Source organism: Odocoileus virginianus, chromosome 29, assembly GCF_023699985.2.
Source record: "Odocoileus virginianus isolate 20LAN1187 ecotype Illinois chromosome 29, Ovbor_1.2, whole genome shotgun sequence".
NCBI lineage: Eukaryota > Metazoa > Chordata > Mammalia > Artiodactyla > Cervidae > Odocoileus > Odocoileus virginianus.
This window is the reverse complement of record NC_069702.1, coordinates 27,194,473-27,221,715: the sequence shown is the minus strand read 5'-3', so window position 1 is coordinate 27,221,715 and position 27,243 is coordinate 27,194,473. Positions and strand designations below refer to the sequence as shown.

Genomic DNA, 27,243 nt, shown 5'->3' with positions numbered 1-27,243 from the left:
ATATCAAAAAATCTTAAAAAAAAAAATCTCTAAGCAGCTTCCCGTCTCACTCAGATTAAAGTCTCTATAATGATTCTGCATGATAATAGCGTTCTGCTCGTTTCTCTTTCTTCTTTTCCACTGAGTCTCTTGGCTCAGGTACAGTGGCCTCCTGGATGTTCTTCAAGTTACCGATTAATTTCCAATTAACTTGCCACTGTGATTCTTTTTGCTTGGAAACTGTGCCCTCAGATATGTGGGGGGCAAACTCCATCGACTCCTCAGGCTTCTACATTGTCATCTGCTGGATACGTCTTCCTCGACTGTCCTATTTTAAATCAGACCCCTATCCTTATTCTCCGCACAAATTATCACCCTCTCATATACAGTAGATTTTATTTATTTTCTGTCTACCCCCACTAGTGTAAACTCCATGAGGACAGGGCTTTTTCTCTGCTTTGTTCACTTCTGTTATTCTCAGTGTAAGAATAGTGCCTGGAACATAATAGGCATTAGGTCACATTTGATGGGCATATAGATGAGTACATATGCATGGGCTGTGTTCTCTTACATGGTGGTAACCTAGAGGAGTCACTAGCTCCATTATCTAAAAGTCACACTGGGGAGAAGGAGACGCATGGGCCTGAGAAATTAACATAAGAACATAAGAAACCAATGAGGAGGTTAAAGATTCTTAAGGTTTGTTGAGGGTGTAGAATGAGGACGTGTTGGGGTCTTGCGGCTACTGTAACAAACTGGGTGGCTTGGAACAAGTGCTCTCTGTCTCACAGTTTTGGAGGCCTGCAGTCACTACCAGGGCAGTGCTCCCCCGAGCTTCTGGTGGGTGCCTCAGTGTTCCTGGGCTTGCATTCTAGTCTCTGCTTCCATTCTCCCATCATCTTCTCTCTGTGTATCTGTCTGTGTCTTCTCCTTCCTTTTCTCTGTCTCAAATCTCCCCCTGCCCTTCTCTTAAAACCATTTCTCATTGGATTAGACCCCAACTGGGATAATCCTCATCTCAAGCTCCTTAATTTAATCATGTCCGCAAAATCCAAAAGTTTGACGTTTACAGGATAACATTAGGGTAGGACTAATTTCCTGCTAGGCTACAAACTGTTGAAAGCAGGTGAATATAGACAGTGTGTGCATGCTGAGTCACTTCACTGGGCTGTCTGACCTGTTGCGACACTTTGGATCATAGCCTGCCAGGCTCCTCTGTCCATGGGAATTCTCTAGGCAAGAATACTGGAGTGGGTTGCTATGACCTCCTCATGAGGATCTCTCTGACCCAGGGATTGAATCTGTGTGTCTGACTCTTTGTGACCCTGTGGACTATAGCCTGCCAGGCCCCTCTGTCCATGGAATTCTCCAGCAAGTTACTGGAGTAACTTGCCATGCCCTCCTCTAGGGGATCTTCCCAACCCAGGGATCGAACCCAGGTCTCCAGGATTGCAGGCAGATTCTTTACCATCTGAGCTACCAGGGAAACCCATAGTATAGATCAGTCTTTCTTAAAAAATGACTCTTCCAACCTTTCCCTACTGCCTCAGGACTGGTGGATTACTGTACAAAGAATTTGTCTCTTCCCAATGATGCCACTTTCAAAGAGTTAAGGGAGATTTCAGAAAATTGCTTGATGGTATCAAATTAAATTGATAATATATAATTGCAAGATATCTGGAAATTCAGTGTTCATGAACTAAATAACATACTTCTAAGGAAGTCATGAATCAAAGGGGAAATAAAAGGGCATTAAAAATATTTTAAATTGAATTAAAATGAAAATGCAGCATATCAAAATTTGTGGGATACTATTAAAATATCACTTAAAGAAAATGTATAGCACCAAAGTCTCTCTGTTTTATAATTTATAGCATTCCATTGTCTTCAGTTAACATTTGTTGGAGAAGAAAGAGATCTCAAACCAATGAGTGCAGCTTCCACCTTAAGGCAAAAAGAGCAAATTAAAACAAGGCAAACCAAATAAGGAAGTAATGGAGATCAAAACAGAAATCAATAAGATAGAAAATACACAAAAATATAGATAAAAATCAATAAAGCCAAATACTGGTTCTTTGAGAAGATCACTAATGTTGATGAATCTCTAGCTAGATTTTTCAAGGAATAATAATTAAAAAAAAACCCTAAATTGCTAGAACCAGGAGTGAGAGAGGTGACATCACTTCAGATATCAAAATAAAGGAATATTTTGAAAAATATTTTGCCAATAAATTCGACAACTTAGATGAAATGAACAAATGCTTTGAAAGATACAAACTACCAAAGCTCCCTTTAAAAAAAGATAATCTGATTATTTCTATATCCATTAAAGAAATGCAAAATTTAGTTAAGATCATTCCCATAAAACTCCAGAAAACTGGTGAATTCTACTAAGCACTGAAGGAAGAAAGTATACTAATTCTATACAAACTCTTCCAAAAAACTGAAGAGAAGGGACCTTGATTCTGTGAGGCCAGTGTTACCCTGATATCCTTTTCCTGCCATGTGAAGCCAGCACCAGATTTTGGCAGCCTGCAACCCTGAGGAGACCTTTCACCAGAGCCTGATCAGGCTGGCATCCTGATCTCAGATCCCCAGCCTCCAGAGCTGAGAGGAATGAACTTCTGTTGTTGATAAGCCCCCCACTTTATGGTGTTTTGTTATAGCAGCTTGAAGTAACTTAGACACTGTATTCCTTCTGCCTTGTTCTCCCTTCCTCCTATAGATAACAGCTTTTCTCAGGGCTTGGTTATCCATTCTCTTCTTTATTTTTAACAGTTAAGCAAATATCTATATAAATAATTTTCCTATTACACCATTCTACCTATATTACATAAGGGGTTACATACTTGAATATATTGTTCTGCACCTTTTTACACTTAAAAATATAATCTTGGTGACCACTTCATATTATGCATACTTTTTTTTCAATTTTTTAACAGCTGCACAAAATTTCTTTGTGTGATTAGGGCTATAGTTTTTTAATTGACCTTGTATTGACACTTGGATAATTTCTAATCCTTTGCTAATGCAAATTATGCCACAGAGAAGAACCTAATGCTTTAGTTGTTTAATAATATTGGTAGCATATTTTTAGCATGTGTGTACTTAGTAGCTCAGTTCTGTTCAACTTTGCAACCCCATGGACTGGGGCCCACCAGGCTCCTCTGTCCCTGAGGATTCTCCAGGCAAGAATCTGGGAGTGGGTTGCCATGTACTCCTCTAGGGGATCTTCCCAACCCAGGGATCAAATCCAGGTCTCCCGCTTTACAGGTAAATTCTTTACTGTCTGAACCACCAGGAAGCTCATTTTATTTTTATTTTTGTACCTGTTAAAAATTTGTTTCTAACAAATTTCTAAATTTCAAAGGATAAATACATATATTTTTGTTGGTTAGTTGCTAAGTCGTGTCTGGGTCTTTTGTGACACCAAGAACTGTAGCCTGCCAGGCTCCTCTGTCCGTGGGATTTCCCAGGCAAGAATACTGGAATGGGTTGCCATTTTCTCCCCCAGGGATCTTCCCAACCTGGGGATTGAACCTGTGTATCCTGTATTAGCAAGCGGATTCCTTACCACTCAGCCACATGGGAAGTACATATTTTTTTAGATATTGCCAAATTCTCTACAGGTATTGCACCACCATTTTGCATTCGCAGAAGCTCTGGATAAGATGACCTATTTCTCCACCTGTTTTATCCTCAAAGTATGTTGTCAAACTTTTAGATTTTTGCCAGTCAGATAAATGAGGAATGGTGCTATGGTGTTGCTAGACATTCATTTTTCCTATTATGAGCATCTTTTTTAGATTAAAGATCCTTTTAAATGTTTTTTCTTTTTGCATACCATCTGCTTATATCATCTTGCTATTTTTCTATCAGATTGTTGGTATTTTTTCCTTTCCTATTTCAGGGTCTCTTGTATATTGATAGATTGCAGCTATCTTTTCTCAGTTTCTCCTCTGCATTTGTGACTTTCTGTATAATACTTTTCCATATACAGTCTTAAAAACTTTTTGGGGGTAGTAGAATTTATTACTGCCTCTGAATTTTATATCGTAGGACAATTGTCTCCATTGTACTTGTGTTTCCTCTAGTACATTTGCTCTCCCCACTCCCTTTTAACATTTAGATCTGTGATCTATTTGGAATTTTCCTAGTACATGGATAGGCATTTGAACCTAATTTAAAAATTTTAATTGTATGTATCTTTCTCTTGATTGCCAATAATACACTGTTTTAATTATTATGCTAGTTTAAAATGTTTTATTATCTATTAGTGCTGCTTTGCTCAGCCATTAGAAAGAGTGAAATAATGCCATTTGCACTAACATGGATGCAACTAAAGATTATCATACCAAGTGAAGTAAGTCAGAAAGAGAAAGACAACTACCATGTGATCTCACATATATATGGAATCTAAAAACAAAACCAACCAACCAACTACACAGCTTAAGCTCATAGACACAGATAACGGATTGGTGATTGCTGGGTGGCAAGCAGAGATGCACAAACCAAATGAACAGGAGGGTCAAAAGCATAGTGACTACAGTTAATAATATTTTATTGCATATTTGAAAATTTATAAGAGTAGGTCTTACAAGTCCTCAATATAAAAAAGAAAAAATTGTAACTATATATGCTTATGAATGTTAACTTGACTTATTGTGGTCAGCATTTTGTAATGTAGACAAATAATGAATTGTGTTGTATACCTGAAACTGATACAATGTTATATGTCAATTATACTTCAATAAAAACATAAATTTTAAAATTGTGAAAAAAATAGCTCAGTATTTTTTCTCCTTAGGGTTTTTATAATTATACTACTTGGTCATCAGTCAGCGGGTAAATGCTCCAGCTTCCCAGTCTCTGGCCGAGACAATTCTAGGAAATCATCTTCCACTCCTCAGACAGGGTTACACCCAGTTGCCTACATGGTTACTCTTCTCATTAACATCTCCTTTATTAGTTTTTTCACTTCTTGGTTTCACTTCCTCATCTGTGCCTCCTTCAATCATCTTCAAAATAAATTACAGGTCTTTGGAGGTCTGCTTTTGGAAAACCTAAACTAAGAAAAAGTCATTTTTAGATTTTGACTTAGAGGTAACCACTGAGACCTGTTTGCTCTCTACATGTGTGTGGTGGTAAAGAGAGAAGGAAGTGGTGCCTTCTGATTGAACTGTTCCGAATGTAGCTTTCTAGCTTGTTCTCCTGATTATCGCCCTATAGCCTATATCGCTCTTTAGACTCAGAGCTTCGAGGGAAGGTTGCTCTTATCTTCCATATTTGGAGATCAGCTTCCTTCTTATTTATTTTCTCTATCAACTAGATCCCATCTGTGCTAGTTTCTGAGATTTTCTCAAGATTTTGACTATTCTGCTGGCTACCTCCCTCTCTTTTCCCCAGTACCCTTATGTATAGGTATGTGTCTATATAGCTAAAGCCAGACTTCTTAGGCATGTTTATCTGAGTAAGTTTCAAAGTTTATTTATCGTTAACAAGGGAGTTAGCAGTTAGATAATTCCAGGCACATTCAAAATGACCAGGAAGAAACTTGCCTTAAATACATTAAGTTTTTAACTCAGCACAGACTGCTCTTTTATTTCATACAGTCACTAACAAGATCACATTCCTATCAGTGATAGGGGGGTTAACTGGAGCCATCTTCACGTAAGTGCCAGGCATGAACCAGTAATCAGAAGTCATAAGTAACATAGCTGAGAAGAAAATGATAAGCAAGTTGATGTAATAGTTGAATAGTTGAAATGACAAAAGGCTGTTTAGAGGTCAGCATGATTAGTGACATTTACTGGTTGCAATCAAAGATGCTGACCAAGCCAGTTGCAGAAACCTCAGTCTCTCTCTATCTCTCTCCCTCTCCCTTTTACTTTATCTACCTCTGTCTCTTTCTCTCCCCACTTCTCTTTCTCTATACCACTGTTTGCTTATCCATCTGTAAAGACGTCTTTTTCCTTGGTAATTAATAAGTAATCTATGGAGTTATAGTTTAAAACTGTAAATGTGCCTTTGTCTGATAGTTTCTCACCAGTAACTTTAGCACCCATTCATGAAACCGATTTAGATCAGTTGCTACTGTGAGAGTTACAAATGATTATTTACATTTATTAGTTGATCTTCTTAAAAAGAGAAGAGCTTTTGCTCCCTCTCCTTTTATTTTAATTTTGTATTCGTATAGATTCATGGAATTAAAAAAAAATTTAATGTGTTATAATGCATTCCTTTCATTATTTACTTTATTGTCAAATTGTCCCACTGATTTCTATCTTCTTTAGACATGTCCCCAATCGTTTTTGAAAATTGTTTTAGAAGTCCAGGATTCTTACAGGGGAGAAGAGTGTTTAAAATCTGATAGAGGCACAAAATAGGCTCCAAGGGCCCCAAAGAGCTTCCTGGTAGCTATTATTTTTGTGTCCTTTTAGTGGCCATAACTAAGAAATAGATTTCTTCTTTTATATCACGTACTAAAAATATTTCCTTATTTAGGATCATGATCTTAGTATAGGTTCCCAGAATTTGAGTGACTGGTTGAAATAACACAAACATCTTCTTTATAAAATTTAAAATTTATGTATTTTTAAATGGAAGGATAATTGCTTTACAGAATTTTGTTGGTTTTCTGTTAGACATCAACAGGAAAAACACAAACATCTTTAAGGCTATTAATTCTTATAATAAACTTGTTCAGAAACTTTGATTTTGTGGGTACTTGCTTTGCTGTATGTTTACTAGAATAACATCTCATTTTTCCCCTAATTTTATCAAGTATATAAAATTATTTATTGTAAATTCAACTCCTTGTGATTATCAGAGAAGTTTAGCATCTTTTTAGTTATGCTTCCTCTTTGGTGAATTATTTATTCTTGTCCTTTCTCTTTTAGCATTTGCAATAGTTCAGGATTATTTTTGGTTGTCTGTTTGACTAGGTATTGTGCATACTTAACCTGTGGACTTCTTTTTCTAACTCAATAGATTTTTCCAGTAAAACACTGAGAGGATTTTTTTCCTGGTTAATAATTAGCAAAAAATTCTGCAGAGTGATCAAATAAAAATCAAATATGAGGTATATGAGAAATAGGTTAAGCAAGTTACTTTTTTACTAATAGTGTCAAAGAATAATATAAAAACTTGATTTTCCTCATTCATGTTACTTTTCTTTTGTGAATGTGATTTCTTAAAAAATGAAACAGTTAAAACTTACAGGTTTTGTTATTTTCTTTTTCTTTTTGACTGAATCCCTAACCTTGCCCACACAGCCTCAAGACGTAGGTAAGAAATTTACTTGTCTATCCCCTAAGGAATGACTAAGTTGGGCTAATTTCTATTTTTTAACTTGGTCTCTTTCAGTTTAAATTTTCACTTGCTTTTTTTCTCCCTCTCCCTAGTTTACATATACTGATCAGATACCCTGATCTAACCTTGCCAGATATTGTATTTTGGATCATATTACCTTATCTACTGACAGAGACAATTATCACACCCAGCAATCGGTCACCAGCATAATGGTAATATAAGAAGTGTTGCTGGGAGATATAATTTGGATTTGAAAATATTAATGTTTCTTGCAAATATATGTAGTGTATGGAAATAGTGGGACATTAGACATCAGTTGAGATTCTATTGGAACTTTGGTCGTTCGTTGTATTTCCTAATAATGTGGTAAACACCTTAAGAGTATGCAGACCCTGCTTCTTCCAACTGTACACACTTGGGGAATTAATTTTTAAATCCCTGCAAGCCTGTACATTTCCTCAAGCCTTGCTGGAGCAGTGTTAGCCTGGAAAGTGTGACTTTTATATTTCTTCTACTCAAAGAGGGAACATTTTGAACTTCATCTGTTTGGAGGTGTTTTTTTGTAATCCCTCTGGCCTGAAAGACCATCTTTTTGCAGTTCACCAAGGTGCTATAAGTGTTTCCACGCCCTGAAGTTGTGGATGATGTCTTAATTTGGTACCTGCTCCAGGGCCTGCTGGGGCTTCCCTTGTAGCTCAGTTGGTAAAGAATTTGCCTGCAATGCAGGAGACCTGGGTTTGATTCTTGGGTCGGGAAGATCCCCTGGAGAAGGAAATGGCAATCCACTCCAGTATGCTTGCCTGGAGAATCCCCATGGACAGTGGAGCCTGACAGGCTACGGTCTATGGTGTCACAAGAGTTGGACACAACTTAGCAACTAAACCACCACCACCACCACAATGCCTGCTAGTGAGCCCAGACACAGGGCTTAAAGAAGGATAGTCATTTTTGAGTTTTCCTTCTCCTTTGCCCCTTGTAAAAACTTGTTTTAAAAAAAAGTTCTGTTGATTTTTGACTCCAATATTTTCTGCATCCACGTTTTCTTTTGCACTTCCGTTACTCCTACCAAAGTCCAGCAGATTTCTCAACAGGACAGTTGCAAAACTCTCCTAATGAGCTTCTTGATTTCCTCCTCTCCATCCATTCATTCTTACATCTATTGGACAAATAGTTCTTGTTACTTTCTATTTGTTAGGTACTGTGGGAGATCCCAGAACATCAGACATACCATTACCTGGCTGGTATTTCTTAGTTTAGAGAAATGATGATATTACTATTCTATATAAACATTTTTAGAGGCTCTTCATGGTTTCCAGTTGAGGCCCAAACTCCTCAGCTTTATATGAAAGGCATACATAATCTGGATCCAGGTTCTTCCTGTCTCTGGTTCCATTAAGTTTCTTTATGACTCACTTTCTCATCAAAGTGGGAGATTAATTGATTAATTGATGTTCCCCAAACATCCCAGGATTTCTTACCTTTGTGCTTTTACTCACATCATTCTCTCCACACAGAAAGGTGAGCTTCCTTACTTCTCAGTTAGCTGAAATCTTGGACATTTTTTAGGCTCCACTTACATACCCCTCTTCCTATAATCCTTTTCTGGTTCCTCACCCAGAGACCATAAGCATTCCTATTATACGTGGTTGCTGCTCAGTCGCTCAGTCATGTCCGACTCTTTGGGACCCCATGGACTGCAGCACGCCAGGCTTTCCTGTCCTTCACCATCTGCTGGGGCTTGCTCAAACTCATGTCCATTGAGTCAATGATGCCACCCAACCATCTGGTTCTCTGTCATCCCCTTCTCCTCCTGCCTTCAATCTTTCCCAGCATCAGGGACTTTTCTAATGAGTTGGCTCTTCTCATCAAGTGGCCAAAGTCTTGGAGCTTCAGCTTCAGCATCAGTCCTTCCAATGAATATTCAGGATTGATTTCCTTCAGGATTGACTAGTTTAATCTCCTTGCAATCCAAGGGACTCACAAAAGTCTTCTTCAATACCACAGTTCAGAAGCATCAATTGTTCGATGCTCAGCCTTCTTCATGGTCCAACTCTCACATCCATCCATGACTACTGGAAAACCCACAGCTTTGACTATACAGACCTTTGTCAGCAAAGTAATGTCTATGCTTTTTAATAAGCTGTCTAGTACCCACTTTAATGTAGAATATCATATACATTCTACATTGGATTACAGTCATGTTCATGAGTCACCTGCACTATGACAGTATTTAGGAATCTAAGGTCCAGGGGAGATGTTTTAGTTATCATTGGTTGCCTCATAGTAACCAGTGCAGTACTTTGAAAAAGTAAAGACTCCATGAAAATAGCCTGTATGAACTGATATAAATGTGTTCTGATAAGTATATGCTTATTGGAAAGGAACCAGTGGTGGTAGACTAGTTCAGAGATCACCTAAATATCTGTGTCTGACTAGCATCATAATTTACACTACCATCAGCATGCCTGGCATCTCTTGCTGGGCACAACTGTAGCATTATATCACTTAACAGTGAAACTTCATATTACTTTCCTAGTTATACCTGTCATCTAGCATGGAAATGGTGCTTGTGTTTGACATTTGTGGCTGGGGAGCCATCAATAGTAAATCTAAAGTCTGGTGAGTCTTAAATTAATTCAAGCCAATTCACTTAATGAATACTTTTAAGCACATAATCAACTGTGATTAAGATGTAATATTTGGCTCACATGATGTTTCTTCTTCATATTAAATATGCTAGTTTTTCTATATAATTTTTTATTTTACACTTTTAAAATGTGTTACATATAGTAACTTATTGGTAAAATATTAAAATACCAGGATATATAATAACTTAAATATCTTTGCTTTCAGATGATGTCAGAATCACCCAGAAATTTATAGAGGATAACATTGGATATATGTGAGTTCCTCTAAACTTGTTTTGATGATGATGGTGTTTATTATAAGTTTATCTGACATCTTCCAGAATTATTAATGCTAATATATTGATTAAATAATACCATATTAAAAAGTGAATACAGTATTAAAGAAAAATTCAGATGAGGCAATTGAATTGTCAAGAAGTTATAAAACTTAGAGACTTCACATTTTGATAATTTTCTAAGGTTAGTCAGCAAGTGGGTATTCCTGTGAGATTTTGGTTGGACATAACTGGAAATTCTGCAGGTCATCATTATGTACTCTGTGTGGACTGTTGCAGCACCATCATTGCATTTGCTCAATATATTCAGGAGGCATCCTTTGAAGAAGTAGAAATGTTGGTAAAAGCCATGACAGGATACAGAGATAAATGCGTGGCTGACAGGACACTCCCAGAGTGTTCAAAATTAGCTGTAAGTAAATTGTTTGCATTTCTTAAACAAACAAGCTTATTTGTCAACACTGAGAGAATTTTTGGCCTGAAAATAGAGAGAGATGCTCTATGCTCTTGTGGTTACTTTGCCTGACTTCGGTATTTAGGATAAGGCACTTTCTTAGGAGAGATGCAATTCTGTGTACTGATGCCCAGGAGGACTTGGCTATGAGTTTGCAGTCTATGCCATAAATCCTGTGTATTTATTATTGGTTTAGGAAGACTAAACCAATAGCCTGGCAAAGTGCACGGAAGTAAAGTTACTTTCTTTACCTGCCTCTCAATATGTACTCTCTGTCACAGCCCCTTTTCTTGGCATCCTCCCAATAGAGCAACCATCTGCATCTCTAGAAAGCTATTACTAAACATTACTACTAAATACTTTACCAACGCATTACACTCTGACACTGTTACCTTGTGAAAGAAGAAAAAAAGTCACTATGTAAGGGCGATGTAGGCAGAAGAGAGATAGGAAGAGGTCAAGGGGACTCAGGATAGGATAGAGAGAGTTTCCCAAAGTGTAGGATGGTTGTCAAGGCTGTGGGTAGAGATGCTTTGCTGGTAATATTGGGAACATCCTGGAATCTCTTTCTCAAAGAGTGACACTCACCTCTCACTGTCTCCACTGTGTCATCTCAGAAGCCTGAGAAATGTTGCAATGAATTAAATGTGTCTTTTCCTTTTCTGTTGTCCAGAATGAGGTTTTACTGGAAAATATATGTGCCATGGAGGGACTGCCACAAAAGTATAACTTTTCACACTGCTGCCGTAAGGGTGACTTTGAAAGAAGACTCTGTTTCTTCCATAATAAGAAAGCTGATATAGGATTTTTGCCTCCTCTCCCTACCCTGGATCCTGAAGAGAAATGCCAGACTTACAAAAATAACAGGGAATCTTTTTTGAATAAGTAAGTTTAATTTTAGTAGAAAAAGCGTCTAATTGAAGATAATTCTTCAATTCTTAGGCTAAATTCAATATCTATTCCGAAGGAACATAGCTGGGTTTACAGATCAATTAGTTTATTCAACCTGCATTTGTGTGTCAGATTCTGTGGTCATTGTTTAGAAGATGAACAAGATATGAAACCTGCTTTCAAGATCCTTTCAATAATGATGCGTATTTTCTAATGGGATAAGCCCCAGAACCCAAGTGTGTGCAAGGTACGAAAGCACTGCTGGAGGAAATATATGGTCTTTCAAAAGGGAAGGTGCAGCTTTTACCAAAGATAAACATTAAGTCAATGGATGTTTAGCAGTGCAATAGTTGCAGAAGCAGAGACTTTTTCTGGAAAGCTTAAATCACAAAGTTTTCTTTTTACATGTTAAGTGATTACGATCTCTGGATCTCAGATGGAGTCTGTTCTCTGAGTCTGATCTCAGATTGCTGTTCTTTCATGACAAGGAGAGCTGCGGACCATCTGGCATTATGGGGAAGAAAAGAGAATAGCCAGGGCCTTGCATTCATGATGAGAACTGCAATTATCATTATTTTTTGGGATTTGGGAACTTCAGTGGTGTGACATTTTTGGAGACTCGGTAATGTTGCCTTCCTTTGAAGCCTCAGTAATGGGAAATCCTTCCTCTCACCTTCACTTTCGCAACTGGAACTTGTCTTTTTTAATCTTCTCTTTCCCTTCCCTTGTCTATGATTCCTTCACTTCTTTCCTGTTTCTCCCCCTTCCCTTCTTCCTTCCTTTTTTTTCTTTTGAAGTTATGTCTATGAAGTTTCCAGAAGGAACCCCTTCGTTTTTGCTCCTACACTTCTAACTGTTGCTGCTCGTTTTGAGGAGATGACTAAAACATGCTGTGAAGAACAAGAAAAAGCTAACTGCTTTCGAACAAAGGTGGGCATTCCATTTATTCCATTTACTATTATATACATTCATTCCATTTAGCAAAGGTAGGTATTACGCTTATTAAATGGAAGGGAGTCACCTGAAATTGTAGATCTTTACTTAAATTAAAGCAAAATAGTTTTTTACCACTTATCAGCCGTTCTCTTGTCACTTTCACTGTTTTTTCAACCCATTCACCACCTGCTAACTGATCTAAATTTCTCATTACTTGAGACCTTTGAAAAATTGCCCATTTCTAGGGTCTCTTTTCTGGTTTTGTTTTCCTTGTAAATTGGAAGGAAACACTAGTGAGTAACTAACCAGGGTAAAAATGACATTTTCTCTTCTATCTTGGACAAGTCCTTAACCATATAAGTGAATCATGCTGGTAGAGAGGGACAAGATTACTGCACACTGCACTTCCCAGCAAGTGTAATTCGGTCATCAGGAAGACTGGCTCTACCTTTATAATGTGCCACACATTTCTATTTATTTTGCTATACACATTTCCTGAGATAAAAAATCCCGTAGGTTTTCTATTTCTGAGGAAACATTGGGTTTGTTTGGTTGACATGTGGTTAGGAAATAAGAGAATAGTGGGATTTTTCCACTTGCTTCAACAACATTTTCTCTTTATCCTTCAGGCAGAACCTTTCGTATACTATTTAAAAGCATTGTCTTCTTATCAAAAAAATGCCTGTGGGGCACTTATGAAATTTGGACCACAAATCTTACAATTTATGTGAGTTTTATAATCTATCTTTTGTTTCTATTTGTTTTTTTTTTTTTTTTTTTTTTGGTCTGTGTTCCATTTTTGTTAAATCATTGATGACTTTTTATTTATACTCTTCTTAGATCCTTAGGGGTTTTGAGGTGGGGGTTAATCTGCTTGGATTGCTCAGAACCAGGACGTTAGATCAGGATGAGAGAAGCCCTGAAAGGTGGAGAGACCCCAGGGAGAGAGAGGGTTACTTCTGAGTTAGTTTTTGGTTAGTTGGGAATCTGAATGGGTCTGGGAGTTCTCAATCAGAGTTTTAAAACCTCCAAGTGCTTTAGACATGACTTACCCATCCATCTTTGACTTTAATAACTAGGAAACTACCTTCTAGGGATACATTTTATTTCACATCTTACCTAGACAAAGAGCAATGGTACTAGTGCAACATTTTGTGAGAAATTCTGAGATTTCAAACAGATCAGTGAAAAAGGTTGCTGTGATGAATTATCTATGCCTGCCATGGACTCACAAGAAGAAATGGTTGTCCTTAAAAAATGTGTTTTGCTATAACAATTGTGGAAGAGGGCATATCTTTCAGGCCTTCTTTCTCCCCCTGATCCTGAAATAGAACTCAAAATATCAACCTAGGATTTTCAAAATGATCATGTGGGCCAAGTAATGTTTAAACAGTTATTTGGTAAAGCCATTGGTGAAAAAACAAGGATACCAATGCTTACTGCACGTACCTATACTGTGTTAGCAAAGAACTTCATTTTGTCTATTTGCTGTTCAAGTTGTTTTAGTGGTTTATCAATTCTGTTTCCAGAAACATTGCTGTACTTAGTCAAAAATTCCCCAAGATTGAATTTAAGCAACTTACCTCCCTTCTAGAAGATGTTTCTTCCAAATATGATGGATGCTGTGAAGGGGATGTTGTGCAGTGCATCCGTGGCAGGGTAAATATCCTATAAAACCAAGCAAAAATACTGATCTGGGTGGCTATTTTTTATTCTGAAGTTGCCTTAATGTGTGGCTACTCACTACAATAAAATCATAATGTTAATAAATTGTTTGGGAATAACAGATAGCACTACTGTGTATAAAACAGATAAACAATAAGGACTTCCTGTTTAGTGCAGGGGGCTACATTTAATATCTTGTAATAGCTTCTAATGGAAATGGAAAAGAATCTGAAAAACTATAGTCCCTTACATATATGTTCAGTTATATATATATGTGTGTGTATATATATATGATGGAAACTAACACACATTGTAAAATACCTATACTTCAGTAAAAATCAATTGTTAAAAAATAACATGAACCAAATAAAATAAAAAATAAAATACTAACAAATGAGACCAAGTGAAGCGTTGGAGTTTTTAAAGAATGAGATTGCTTTTAGATTACTTAGTTGATTCTATTTTATGTGACTAAATGCCCATGACATAATCCCCAGGAATTTAGAATTTGTGAACGTTCATTCAACCAGACTAAAGTTTACTTTAATATTGCAAATACTCTTTTAGAGATATTAGAAATTAACAGTAAAACTCAGAAAATGACTGGTGATCTTTATGTTTTCAAGAGTTGCTTTCTCTGAGTTTCTTCAGGATACTTAGGAACAGTCTTTTCAAATAAATGAATATGTACATTTAAAATAACTCTTATTGTAGTGTTTAAAGTGATTCTTTAAGGACATATACTGGTAAATATAATAGTGACCTAGTTGAAGTTGTTCATGCATACGAAGGTAACACAATTTCATTAAAAATAATCCTGATTTCTTAGTTAAAATTAGTTTTTTTTAAGTGATTTTTTAATTAGTCTTACTGTTGTAAATTCAAATCAAAACATCATGGTCATTAGATAACTTGAATTTTGGAGTATGAAGATATATACATTTTATTTCCAGTAATGGACATTAGATGTCCCCAAGAATAATTTTGTCCTTAACTTTATTGCAGTGTAAAGCAATCTCACTCATTGTTTATTTGTGTATTATTTGGTCACTTATAGAGATGTTGATTTTATAATATTGAATAAAATGTACTGAATTGGGATATAATTAAAGAGTTTTCTGTGAAGTTTGGAGCTGAGACTAAGGGATCATATTATATTTTCAATATCCTTTTTTTGGATGGCTTTATGTAGAAATAAGAGCAATTGAATGGTATACTTCATTCAAAATAGAAATGAAATTTTAGACAGCATGAGATGTGTTGCCCTGAATAATGATGGCCTTAGGTGAGATGTATATTTGTCTGCAAAGATGGACTCCCGTGGTTTGATGGAAACATGGTACAAATCTCCATTCCATTTTTCATCTCAACCTGGAGCTTCATCTCATTCCTCACCTTCAGTGTTCCCCAGAAGAAGATTCTGAGTAGGGGAACAGCTTGAGCAGAGTCCGAGTGTCTAGAATAGTCCAGCACTTTGATGAAACTCAGTGTAGTTCAGGTGAAGTGGAACAGAGAGTAGACGAAATGTGCAGCCTCATTCTGAAGAGTCTAGAGGAAGAAGCAGGGGTTAGCCTACCTTTAAAAAAATTCCAGCTAATATGTAATAAATTTATGAGTCTATTTTTTGTAATTACATCATCTAAAATCCTAAGAAATCACGCTTGCATTAAAATGAAAATTCACTGTATTAAATCAATACAAAATTTAATTAGCTATCAAATTAGTTGATGAAACAATTCTAGATGCTATACATAAGTGCATTCCATTTACGAAGGAGAATCTAGCCCTGAAGAACTTATGAAAATAAAGTCATTTCTCATTCTTATTTGATACAGAGCAAGGTTATGAGTCATATTTGTTCAAAACAAGATTCCATCTCCAGCAAAATCAAAGACTGCTGTGAAAAGAAAATACCAGAACGTGGAGAGTGTATCATTTACTCCAATAAAGATGATAGACCAAACGACTTATCTTTAAGAGAAGCAAAATTTATTGAAAGTGACAATGTGTGTGAGAAACGAGATGCTGACCAAGCGAACTTCATGGCTGAGTAACATACCTCTATATTGACATTTATAAGGCAAACAGAAACTTATGACTTGATCTATTTTGGCTAACTTGGGTGGAAGACATAGGAACCATTTAAATCATTGGGTATATCACATAATTTTTAAAAATCATGGTTTTAGGTTGTAATCTTTTTACATTATTTTAGAAATTGCAACTGCGCTATGACAGTGATGGCTAACATTTATTGAGTACTTGATATGTGCCAGACAGTGGGCTAAGTACGGATTATCTATTTTAATTCTCACAGCAGTCATGTAAAATAAGCATGATTTCTCCCAATTTTCAGATGAGCAAAGTGAGGTAGAGAGAAGTTAAGTAATTTGTTTAAGGTTCACAGTTAAAATATGGCAGACTAAGGATATGACCCAGGAGGTCTGACCTAAGAATTTGCAGGCTTATCTGCCACTCCCCTGTGGCAGAAGGCTCTCCCCTGCCTTCTCCCCCAACTCTCACCACTGTTTAGCTGACTTGGAAGCAAAAGGACTAGATTTGAATCCTGGTAGAATCATCGGGACAAGTTAACCTGTCTGTTTTTTAGGAATTGTATGTAAAATTCATATGAGAATATTTAGTCATTCAAAGTTTGTCAGTAATAACTCTGGGTTGACCAAAAAGTTCATTCGGGTTTTTTTCTTCAAGATGTTATAGAAAAACTCAAATGAACTTTTGGGCCAACTCAATATAATCCAGGGGCTTTACCAAGTGAAACAGGGTTTTTGCCTCCAATAAGCTTTCATCAACAGAAGTGTGATGTGGAAAGAGACAGCCTCACAAATATATGAGGGCAAGAAACACTCTTTAATTTCTGAAAGCACTAGACCATAGGCAATATGGGGATAGAAGAGGAAGTCCTTGGGAACTCTGAAAAGTCTTGATGGGGAGGAGGTACTTGAAGAAATGCTGATAATCTGGACAGAAGGGGTAGAACACTGATAGAAGTGTGAAACTGCATGGCGTGTATGTGATTGTGCTAGGGTTTCTGCAGTGAGAAAAGAGGGTAGGGAGAGGCACATGGGGTCAGATCATCCAGATATGCTAAGTAACAAGATGCCACCGAAGGGTTTTCATTGAAGAATAAGGAAGGACAAAATCACTTTTGTCTTTTAGAAACTTCATCTGGAATGAATCCCAGTTTGGGGCTTAGGTGGTTGGTAAGTAGTTTTCAGACTCAATGAGATGGGAAGTATGGGGGAAGGTTTGTGGGAAAGAGAAACTATTTGTATCTGACCACGCTGATTTCCCAGGTGGCGCTAGTGGTAAAGAACTTGCCTGCCAATGCAGGAGGTGTAAGAGATGAGGGTTCAATCCCTGGGTCAGGTAGATCCCCTGGAGGAGGGCTTGGCAACCCACTCCAGTATTCTTGCTTGGAGAATCCCATAGACAGAGGAGCCTGGCGGGCTACAGTCCATTGGGTTGCAAAGAGTCGAACACGATTGAAGCAACTTAGCACACACACCTTGACTTTGATGGTGTGAAGTAATTACTTCCACTGTGAAGTAATGCAGTGGAAATATCATAGGATGATTTTATATATGAACCTGGAATTCTGGAAGGATGTCTGGATTGAAGAACCAGGTTATTGAATACTTACGCAAATTTTCAGTGCTTCTCATCTGTCAATGAATTTAATTTTCAAAACAAACTTCTGTGGTTAGAATACTTTTTTAAATCATCATTTTATAGGCAAGGAAACTGCAGCACAGAGGTTAAGTAACTTGCTCCAAAATCACACAACTAATATGTGGTGGAGCGAGGGGTCAAATTCAACCAGTGTGGCTCCAGATTCCTGTCCTTATAACCACTGAGCTCTATTGCTTCTCATGAATCATGGATGCTCAGTCAAATTAAACTAAATCAATGTTGCAGTGCATTTCACTTGTACCTGACATAGACTTGCTAAATGGAAGCAGTTTTCTTCCTTATCCTCATTCTCATCATCTCCATCATCATCACCATGACAACTAAAATAGGGTGGGAAGCATGGGGAGAAATGATAGAGCAGCAATGAACATGCTGAACCAGAAACAGTTTAAGCTGCAGTTTTACTGGATGCCAATATTTGAGGCAAGACCTCAGTGGATCTGCCACGCTAGGAGTTTTCTTCCAGGGGTTTTTGTTCACAAGATTTTGGTGGTGAGATTTTAGGTGCAATTCTTTTTCTGAGCAAAAGTTCATGGCTTTTATGAAATATTAAGTGGAGCCCTTGATTCTCTGAAGTTAGACACCACTGCTTTAGAATATGAGACTATATGTCACGACTGGGACTGAGAAGATAAATGGTGAAGAGGAGAGATGTCAGAAAAGCCAAGATTAATCAAGAGAAAAAGGCTACAAGACAAAAAGAGATGATAAAAGTCCCTTGGACTTGAAAAACTTTTGTGACGTATGATTCTCACAAGACACAGATCATTTTTACTTAATTCGAAAGAATAAAGATGATATTTCTATGAAGGAAATTTTAAATAGCACAGGGTAGTTAAAGAAAACAGCTCTCTTGAGAGAAGAGTTGGCTTGGTTTAAAAAGAATGAAGTTTAAAAAAAAAGTAAAAAATAAAAAAATAAAAAGAATGAAGTAGGCGTCCTCTGGGACCGAAGTTCAAATTTTACAAAGTGACAGTGTTAGTTGCTCAGTTGTGTCTGGCTCTTCCTGACCTATGGACTGTAGCCTGCCAGGCTTCTCTGTCCATGGCTCCAGGCAAGAATACTGGAGTGGGTAGCCATTCCCTTCTCCAGGGGATCTTCCTGACCCAGGGATTGAACCCAGGTCTCCTGCATTGCAGGCGGACTCTACTGTCTGAGCCGCCAGGGAAGCCAAGAGCCAGGTGCTTTACTGGGCTGAGACAGCTTCCTCAGCTGTGAACTGCTACTTACCTTGAGGGCTAAGTGAAGTTAAATGAGACAGTGTTTTATAAAGGCTAGGAAGCCAATCTTTGTCTCCTATGCCCAAAGCTTGATCCAATGCCTCGCACCTACTAAGGGCTTAATAAGTGTTAGCCTCTTCCTCTCTCTTTCCCACTTTATCCTCTAATCACACCCACCTGTACCCTTTTAACACCTCACTGAGGCCATGGAAATGGCTGCCAATGATTTGGACCTGCAGGGGTGATTACTCCCATAACTGACAAGTGACAGGATGAAATAATAGGCAAAGTCTGCTCCACAATCTCTCCCCAGGTGCACCAGGAGTGAGGATAAGCCATATTCCCCAAATCTCAAGATGGAGGTCGAATGCATTTTCCAACAGAATTATACTTGATATGTACTTCCTGAAGTATTGGTAGCATGATCTACTATTTCTGATGCTTTATGGATAAAATCATTTTAACAATGAATGATAAACACCTCTAACCATTCTATCCCTCCAAGTAAAAAACATTGCTATTTTAAAACATAATATGGAGGAAAATCTGTAACATGATCTCTTTTGTCAAAATGCCCTCTTAAGTCACTCCTTCACCAGAGAAAGATGAAACAGGATTTGAAGGCAGACTCAGTATTCAAAGGTCTCCCCAGATAGCAGGATTTGGGGTTTTGCTCTTTCTTGAAGTTCTAATGTACAAAATATTTTACACGTTGCAGGTTTCTTTATGAGTACTCAAGGAGGCATCCAGAACTGTCCACGCCAGAGCTGTTGAGAATTGCTAAAGTGTATGAGGACCTTCTGAAAGAGTGTTGTGACATGGAAAACCCTCCTGGGTGTTACCGCCGTGCGGTAGGTCCATTCTACAGGCTCAGGGAATTAAACAAACCAAGCAACACACACTTAAACACTGTCAAAGTTTTATTCTGGTTCAGAGGGTAGAAAATGTGACTGACCAATCTGAGTCTATCCAAAATTCAGTGTAAGCTGATCCCTGGGAAGACCAACATCATCCCTTTGGGTTACACATAATATTTATTTATTTATTTATTTTTCAGCAGCTCTTTTTATTTTTGCTTTTTTCTTTATTCTTTTAATTTTTTTCATTTATTTTTATTAGTTGGAGGCTGATTACTTTGCAACATTGAAGTGGGTTTTGTCATACATTGACATGAATCAGCCATGGGTTACACATAATGTTTAGAACTACGAATCCTGTGTGTTGAAGCAAAAAACTCTTCTGATTAAATATTTATATTTTTATTTATGTGCTCTTGTGTTTTCTTGGGCCATCTTGGATTTTTTTATGATTATAAAAATAATAAATGATTATTAAAGATGATTAAGAAATTACTAAAAGTTATAAAGGAAAAAGTAAAAACTTTCTGATTCTGTCCTCAATAAATAGCTTTAATTAACATTTTTTTCATCTATTCTATGCATATATGAATCTATTTATATGTATGTTTAAAAATAAGATTGGGATAATATTTTCTGAAGAAATTTTTGGATTTGTTTTTATTTATTGTCATAAAAAACATTTTACATTATTAAACAGACTTAAAAAAAATTCACTTTATTTTACATGATGGTATTCTATCATCATAATATATCTAAATGCTCTCCTACTGTATCTTTGACATTTTGGACATTCATTTAGCTTTTTAAAAATTTTATGTGACCCTAAGTATCTCATTTCATTCATCTCTTTTAATAGTTATGACTATTTTCTTAAGAGAGATTATCAGAAGGAAAATTACTGCATCAAAGTATATAGACTAAAATAAAACAATAATTGATACAAATGACTAAGTTGCTATCTAGAAAGTTATTACCAGCATATAGTCCAATATAGTGTTGAAAATGTTCGTTTCACCCCCACCTTCACCAACACTGCACATGAAAATTAACTTTGCTAAATAGTGACTGTTTTAAGAATTTAGTTGATTTTTGTTATATTGAATATAGTTGATTAAAAATGTGATAGTTCCAGGTGCATAGCAAAGTGATTCAATTAAACATTTAAGAATATATTTTATAATGGAGCTAAGCTTTTCCTATATGATTTTAGCTACTGTATTTATAATTTCCTGTGAACAGTTTGTTCACATCTTTTACTGATTTTCCTGTTGAAATTAGTGTGTTTTTAATATCAGTTCATATGTATTTTTGTGTATTACAGAAATTAATTATTTGACATTTTTGATGTGCTTCTCATTCATTTGATATGTGTTGCTTTGCTTTACTTAAAAAATTACCCCCACTTGCCAAAAATGCCTGTTTATACCCATTCATATTTGAGCAAGAAGTAAGGAGACTTGTTTCATCCAGCTTTGCCACTGTCCCTAATGAGGAGGTCTGTTTCTGATCTTTAAATAGTGCTAGAAAATTCTTTTTATTACATGAAGACACAATTCATCCTACAGCATTGAATCACTGGTGTGTTGTTTTCTCCCTGGTAGCCACTTAGTTGGTGTCCAACTTTATGCTATGTGAGAGTTTGTCAAATATTTGAAGACAATTATTGGAGGTTTTAAATTCCAATTCTAAATGATTAAAAAGATGGTATAAAAAAGATATATGTGATTAAAAGTGTTCTCTAGCAATACTTGCCTATTGGGTAATTCTAGGCAAGTCACTTGACTTCACAGGACCAGATCAGTTCTCTGGCCACTTTAGAGGGATAATCTATATGATCATTGTCAGCATCAGATTTGAATTCCACTTTGTAGACTTTAAAGCTCTATAAAATATACAACGTAGTGATGATGAAAATTTAAACTTCCGCATTTTGGAAAACACCATATCTCTATGTCTAACTATAATTAAAAAGATTCAAATATTAACATACATATATAGAAAACTACCCTCAACTTAGTGACTAATTTATGATAATGATAGTTTGAAAATACTATGTAAATATAAAAAAAGAAATTAGACAAGTCAACATGAATGTTATGATTAAATTTATGATTAGATAAAATTTTCAAAAGCATGGTTGTTCTTATTTTCAGGAAAATAGATTCAATGAGACAACAGAGAAAAGCCTCAAGATAGTACAACGAGAATGTGAACATTTTCAGAATTTGGGGAAGGATGACTTGAAATACCAGTAAGTTGTTTGAACAAGCAGGTTAACCCTTGTGACCAGGATAAAATAAAGATGACCACAAAGTGTCAGAAATTTAGCTCAGCCCTTTTGTGGTGAATTCATAAATTCTGGGAAAGGATAATATCACAAGAGTTAAGAATTCACATCGAGCTGTCATTTTAAAACTTTATCAGAAATCAGGTTAGAAATGGAAGAAATACAGGATTTTGGACAAATTGATTATCTAATGCTTTAGTTTTTGTTTAGACTTAACTTTTTTACTCTCAACCCAGAATTGCTGGATTTTGCCCCATTTCAGGCATGGGGAATGGAATGCAGCAAACTTCAGGTTGTGATATTTTCCCAAGGAAAAGATGCTCTTCCCACGATTTAAGCCCATCTTATGGAGTTTAAAGGAATAATTTTGGATTTGCTTGACACTTTAATATTTGTTTTTTAAGTACTTCATGAACATTCATGAATAATATGAAGTTTTTTTGGGAATTTTAAAAATTAATTACCATGCTAATGTATTGTACATTGAAACCAAACATCTTCAAAACAAAACATAATTTAAAAAACATGTTTTCACTATTTCTGCAGTTGGGTTGTTAGCTGGGAACTCAGCCCATGAAAGATCTTTGTTTCTTGCTTCCTTCATCTCAGATTATCCTTTTCCAACATGTATTTATTAAATTTTCCCTTTGAAATGTTTATTTACAATGCAGGGGATTTCAAGTAGGATTTTACATACTAGCTAGCCAAGATACCTTCTGCCAAGGCGCTCTTATCATCACAGATGACACACGATGGGCAAATCTGATAGTTTCTGAATTGTCATGAAATTAGAAGGAAGCCCATATACTGATAGTTTCTGAATTGTCATGAAATTAGAAGGAAGCCCATATACAGAGATCTATAGGAGGCAGGATGCAGGAAAATGGGGGGTGAAGAGACTGATCTGTACCATTCTATGAGAGAGCTGAGGTTCACATTGCCCTTCCATTGGTTGTCCTTCGCCTTGCAGAGGTGGGGTTTCAGGTGGCTAAGCAAGGGAAGACGGGCTTCTGCTTTTGTTCAGAACAGACATATGCTCTTTCAGCTACCTCATCAATCTCACAAAGCTAGCCCCCCAGCTCTCCACTGAAGAACTGACCTTTCTTGGCAAGGAAATGGTGATAGCTTTGACCACCTGCTGTACCCTGAGCGAAGAGTTTGCCTGTGTTGATAATTTGGTAAGCCTGGCCCACATACGTGACTGTTCCTAAAAAGATAAAAAAGGATACCTGCACTCATCGATTTATAAGTGATTGTCTATCTTCCTCTCTTCACATTGTTATGCAAGGAATGTCAAGTTTTATTTTTAGCTCTCTGTGTCAAAATCTTGAGGCACTAAAGAGAATGTCTTGAATAGTTGCTTGGGGGTCTCCAGATCATCTTTCTTACTTCTTTTTTGTTTTTTGACTGCACTGATGCTTAGTTGCTGCATGTGAGCTTTCTCTACTTGCAGCAAGTGGGGGCCACTCTCCAATTGTGGTGTATGGGCTTCTCATTGTGGTGGCTTATGTTGTTGCAGAGCAGGGTTGATAAAGCATGGGCTTCATTTGGGGGTGCACGGGCTTAGTTGCCCTGCAGCATGTGGGATCCTAGTTCCTGGACCAGGGATCAAACCTGTGTCCTGTGCATTGGCAAGCAGACTCTTAAGCACTGGACCAACAGCCAAGTCTCATTTCTTCTTATTTATACTAGAAGTAATTTGTTAGAGCAAATGACCTGGAATCATAGTATTGCTTCAGGATGACAGAGAAAACTTCATAATTTTAAGTAACACTATAAATTCTCCTTCTTGTCCCACCAGGTCAGTAAGAGAATTGCTGCTTCCAGTCCAGTTTGGGTTGGGCATGTCTCTTTAGGTCTGGGGTGGCCCATATGTGGGGGACATTCCAGGAGGGGACTAAATCTAAGGGTCAGTGTGTCCTGCTGATGCTTTCAGTTAGCTGTTTGCAGCTCTCAGCTCGAAGTCACAAATTTGTATATATGTTAAGCTTAATCTATAGGAATTAAAATTACTATGGTTGAATTTTTCTTATAATGCCATTTAGTACTTCAGTCTCTAATTTTTTTTGTTGCACATAGTATCATGTTATGATTGCAGAGGCTCTTCTAAGTTGACAGTGATATTAGAACAAGCTAACAATTCATCTATCATATTTCAAAACTCCATTGCAACTTTCATTGGTACAGGTGGATTTAGTTCTTGGAGAGTTATGTGGAATAAATGAAAATCGAAATATCAACCCTGCTGTGGACCACTGTTGTAAAACAAATTTTGCCTTCAGAAGGTCCTGCTTTGAGAGCTTGGAAGCTGATAAAACATATGTACCTCCATCTACCTCTCAAGAGTTATTTACCTTTCATGCAGACTTGTGTCAGGCTCATAACGAGGAACTCCAGAGGAAAAAAGACAGGTACAAACCTTCTCTTCTGTTCATCATTTTCTTCAGGCTGAAGACACATCACGTTTTAATAAGAAGATTTATTGTAATGAATGTGTGATCTTGATGTTATAATTCTGTTCCTTCTGTCAAACTGTCCAGTCTATCCAGTTATAAAACGTAGTCTTTTCCTTTGCTAGAGACTTGAAATGTCCAGATTGTGATTTGAAAACGTGAGTGAGGGTGGCCATAAAAAGGCTCATAGTAGGTTCATAATGAATCAGATTTTCTTGGGAGAATGTCATAGATGCTTGCTCCAAGAATCTGTCTTAATGTTTGAAGATATGAGAGGCCCAAAGGGGATAGGAATTTTGCTTTTGTTTTCTCAGGCAATGCTATAAATGCCAAAGAATCAGATTTTTTTTTTGGATGTTGGCAGTGTCTGTATCAAGTGAAGTGGAAACAGAATTCAGTTACTAAGGAAGAGAGAATACTTTGAAATGAATTTTCTAGAAACATGAAAAGTCACATATTCTACAATATTGTGCACAGTGAAGACTTTCTATATGTTCCCACATTTTATACAATTTTGTCCATTATTGCATAAACTTCCAAAGAATGTTATCATGGACTCCATCCCATGTGTTTAGCAGAAAGTTTTCAGGATCTCCTTTCAAAAGTAGAATATTTAAAATTTTTACATTCACCTAAATGGAGATTTTAAAGATACAATTCTGGAACAAGGCTTCTGGAGAAGAGGGGTTCCAGAAAGAAAGTGTTAATTGATTCTGTTTGACATCATTGGGTCACAGGTTTCTTGTCAACTTAGTGAAACTGAAGCCTGAACTTGCAGGGGAGAAACTGTGGTCATTGCTGGCGGATTTCACGAATGTGGTGGAGAAGTGCTGCAAAGCCCAGGAGCCTGAGGCCTGCTTCAAGGAGGAGGTATTTCCAGCTCTTTTCTTTGGAATTCAACTGGTATTCCCGGTTAAACAAAGAAAATGGAACTCCCCACAGGACCCTGCTTCCTCCTTGCGATGTCTCCCTCCAAGTCCATCCATATTGTTGCAAATGGCAAAATTTCATTCCTTTTTATGTCTGAGTAATATTCCATTGTACATACATACCACATCCTCTTTATCCATTCATCTGTTGATGGACATTTAAGGTTTCTTCTATATTTTGACAATTGTAAATAATGCTACTATGAGCATTGGTCTACATGTATCTTTTCATTAAAAATTTTATTTATTTATTTATTTATTTATTTGGCTGCACTGGGTCTTAGTTGTGGCATGTGGGACCTACTTCCCTGACCAAGGATTGAACCCAGGCCCCCTAAATTGGAAGTGCAGAGTTTTAGTCACTGGACCACCAGGGAAGTCCCTGGGCTGCATGTGTCTTTTCAAATTAGTGTTTTTTCCTTCTATTTTTGATATATATCTCTGGGTCATAAGGCAGTTCTATTTTTAGTGTTTGGAAACCCTTGTATACTGTTGGTGGGAATGTAAATTGGTGCAGCCACTGTGGGAAAACAGCATGAAGGTTTCTCAAAAATTTTCCTATATGTTTTTATTTCTATTTTTTTCTCTTTCAGAGTCCAAAATTGGCAGCCAAAAGTCAGGCTGCTTGAAAAACATCAAGTAAAACCCACCTAAGGTAATGCCTTCTATCTCAATCAAAGGCTAAATGTGCTGGTTAACTTCTTTGGTCGTTTTTGCTTTTCCCCTCTCATGCTTCACTGTCGATTTCTAGTTATCCCCTAGGCCTTGCACTAACATTTCTGGTTTATCACCCTGGCCTTGCACTAACAAACCCCAGCACTGGTCCTGTGATGTGTCTCTGGGTGTCAGTCACTCTCAGTGGCTGGGATGGCACTACTGTGTTTGTGCTAGCACTGTCTTACTGTCCCAGCAGTTTTCTGAATATCCACTCTTCTGCCTTCCCGCTACTGCACTCAGATGTCTGGACCAGAAAAGAAAGGCAAAGAATCTATTAATATGAAAGTTCACAGGGGAAGGAAGGGGCTGGGATGGGCAGACAGGCCTCAGCAACTTGTTCTAAGAGCCTTACTGCAGGATTTACATAAAAGAAAAGTGATATGTTTGTAATTTCAAAAAGGTATATAAAGGATCCCTTTTCCCCTGCAGTTTCTGAAAGACTTATTCACAGACTTTAGGAACAAAAGGTTGAGTAGATAAAGCGTGATGCTCAATGTCAGGAAAGAGAGACCTCGACACTGCCCCCTGCCTGCCCACAACCTGGCCAGAGGGCAAAAGGCAAAACAGTTACCACTAAGAGGTTTTTATGGCTTTCTAGCCCATGTATATGGTGTATATAGCCATGTACATGGCTTTCTATCATTTCATATTCCCTTGCTGCACAAGATACTGTTTTTTCTTTCCAGGTTTCTCAGAAAAGAGAGGAAGACCAACTTACCTACTTCCTAGCTGTCCTGTGGTGAATTTCATTTTCTGAAAAGAACACAGTAAACAGATTCTTCTGTACCTGTTGTCTGAGATAATGTTATTGCAGCAAGCAATAAACAACAACATTATAAAGTTCTTTCTCAAAGACTAATGTCATGTGTCAACTTGTTAACAAAACGAAACAATCGAGTCATTCATT

At 37.1% G+C, this 27,243-nt stretch overlaps 1 protein-coding gene across 2 annotated transcripts; it reads left to right on the top strand.

The window, feature by feature from the left end:
- Positions 1-7,140: 7,140 nt before the first annotated feature.
- Positions 7,141-27,179, top strand: AFM (afamin). 2 transcript variants are annotated; one of them, XM_070458302.1, is made up of 15 exons: positions 7,141-7,266; positions 10,144-10,192; positions 10,493-10,625; positions 11,341-11,552; positions 12,356-12,488; positions 13,124-13,221; positions 14,024-14,153; positions 15,995-16,209; positions 19,809-19,941; positions 22,104-22,201; positions 23,283-23,415; positions 24,425-24,648; positions 25,428-25,560; positions 26,213-26,274; positions 27,023-27,179. In XM_070458302.1, the coding sequence occupies exons 1-14, from the start codon at positions 7,179-7,181 to the stop codon at positions 26,246-26,248; spliced, it is 1,815 nt and encodes a 604-aa protein (XP_070314403.1). In that variant the 5' UTR covers positions 7,141-7,178; the 3' UTR covers positions 26,249-26,274; positions 27,023-27,179. The 2 variants fall into 2 exon arrangements, with proteins under 2 accessions (XP_070314403.1, XP_070314404.1); XM_070458303.1 differs by lacking the exons at positions 7,141-7,266; positions 10,493-10,625.
- The last annotated feature ends 64 nt before the right edge of the window (positions 27,180-27,243 follow it).

Bases quoted from the DNA above. Each gene is read 5' to 3' on its own strand.
- AFM (XM_070458302.1), top strand. From the start codon at position 7,179: ATGAAACAGTTAAAACTTACAGGTTTTGTTATTTTCTTTTTCTTTTTG. The intron at 14,154-15,994 runs GTAAATATCCTA...TATTTGATACAG, and splicing joins TGCAGTGCATCCGTGGCAGG to AGCAAGGTTATGAGTCATAT. The intron at 23,416-24,424 runs GTAAGCCTGGCC...TCATTGGTACAG, and splicing joins TTGCCTGTGTTGATAATTTG to GTGGATTTAGTTCTTGGAGA.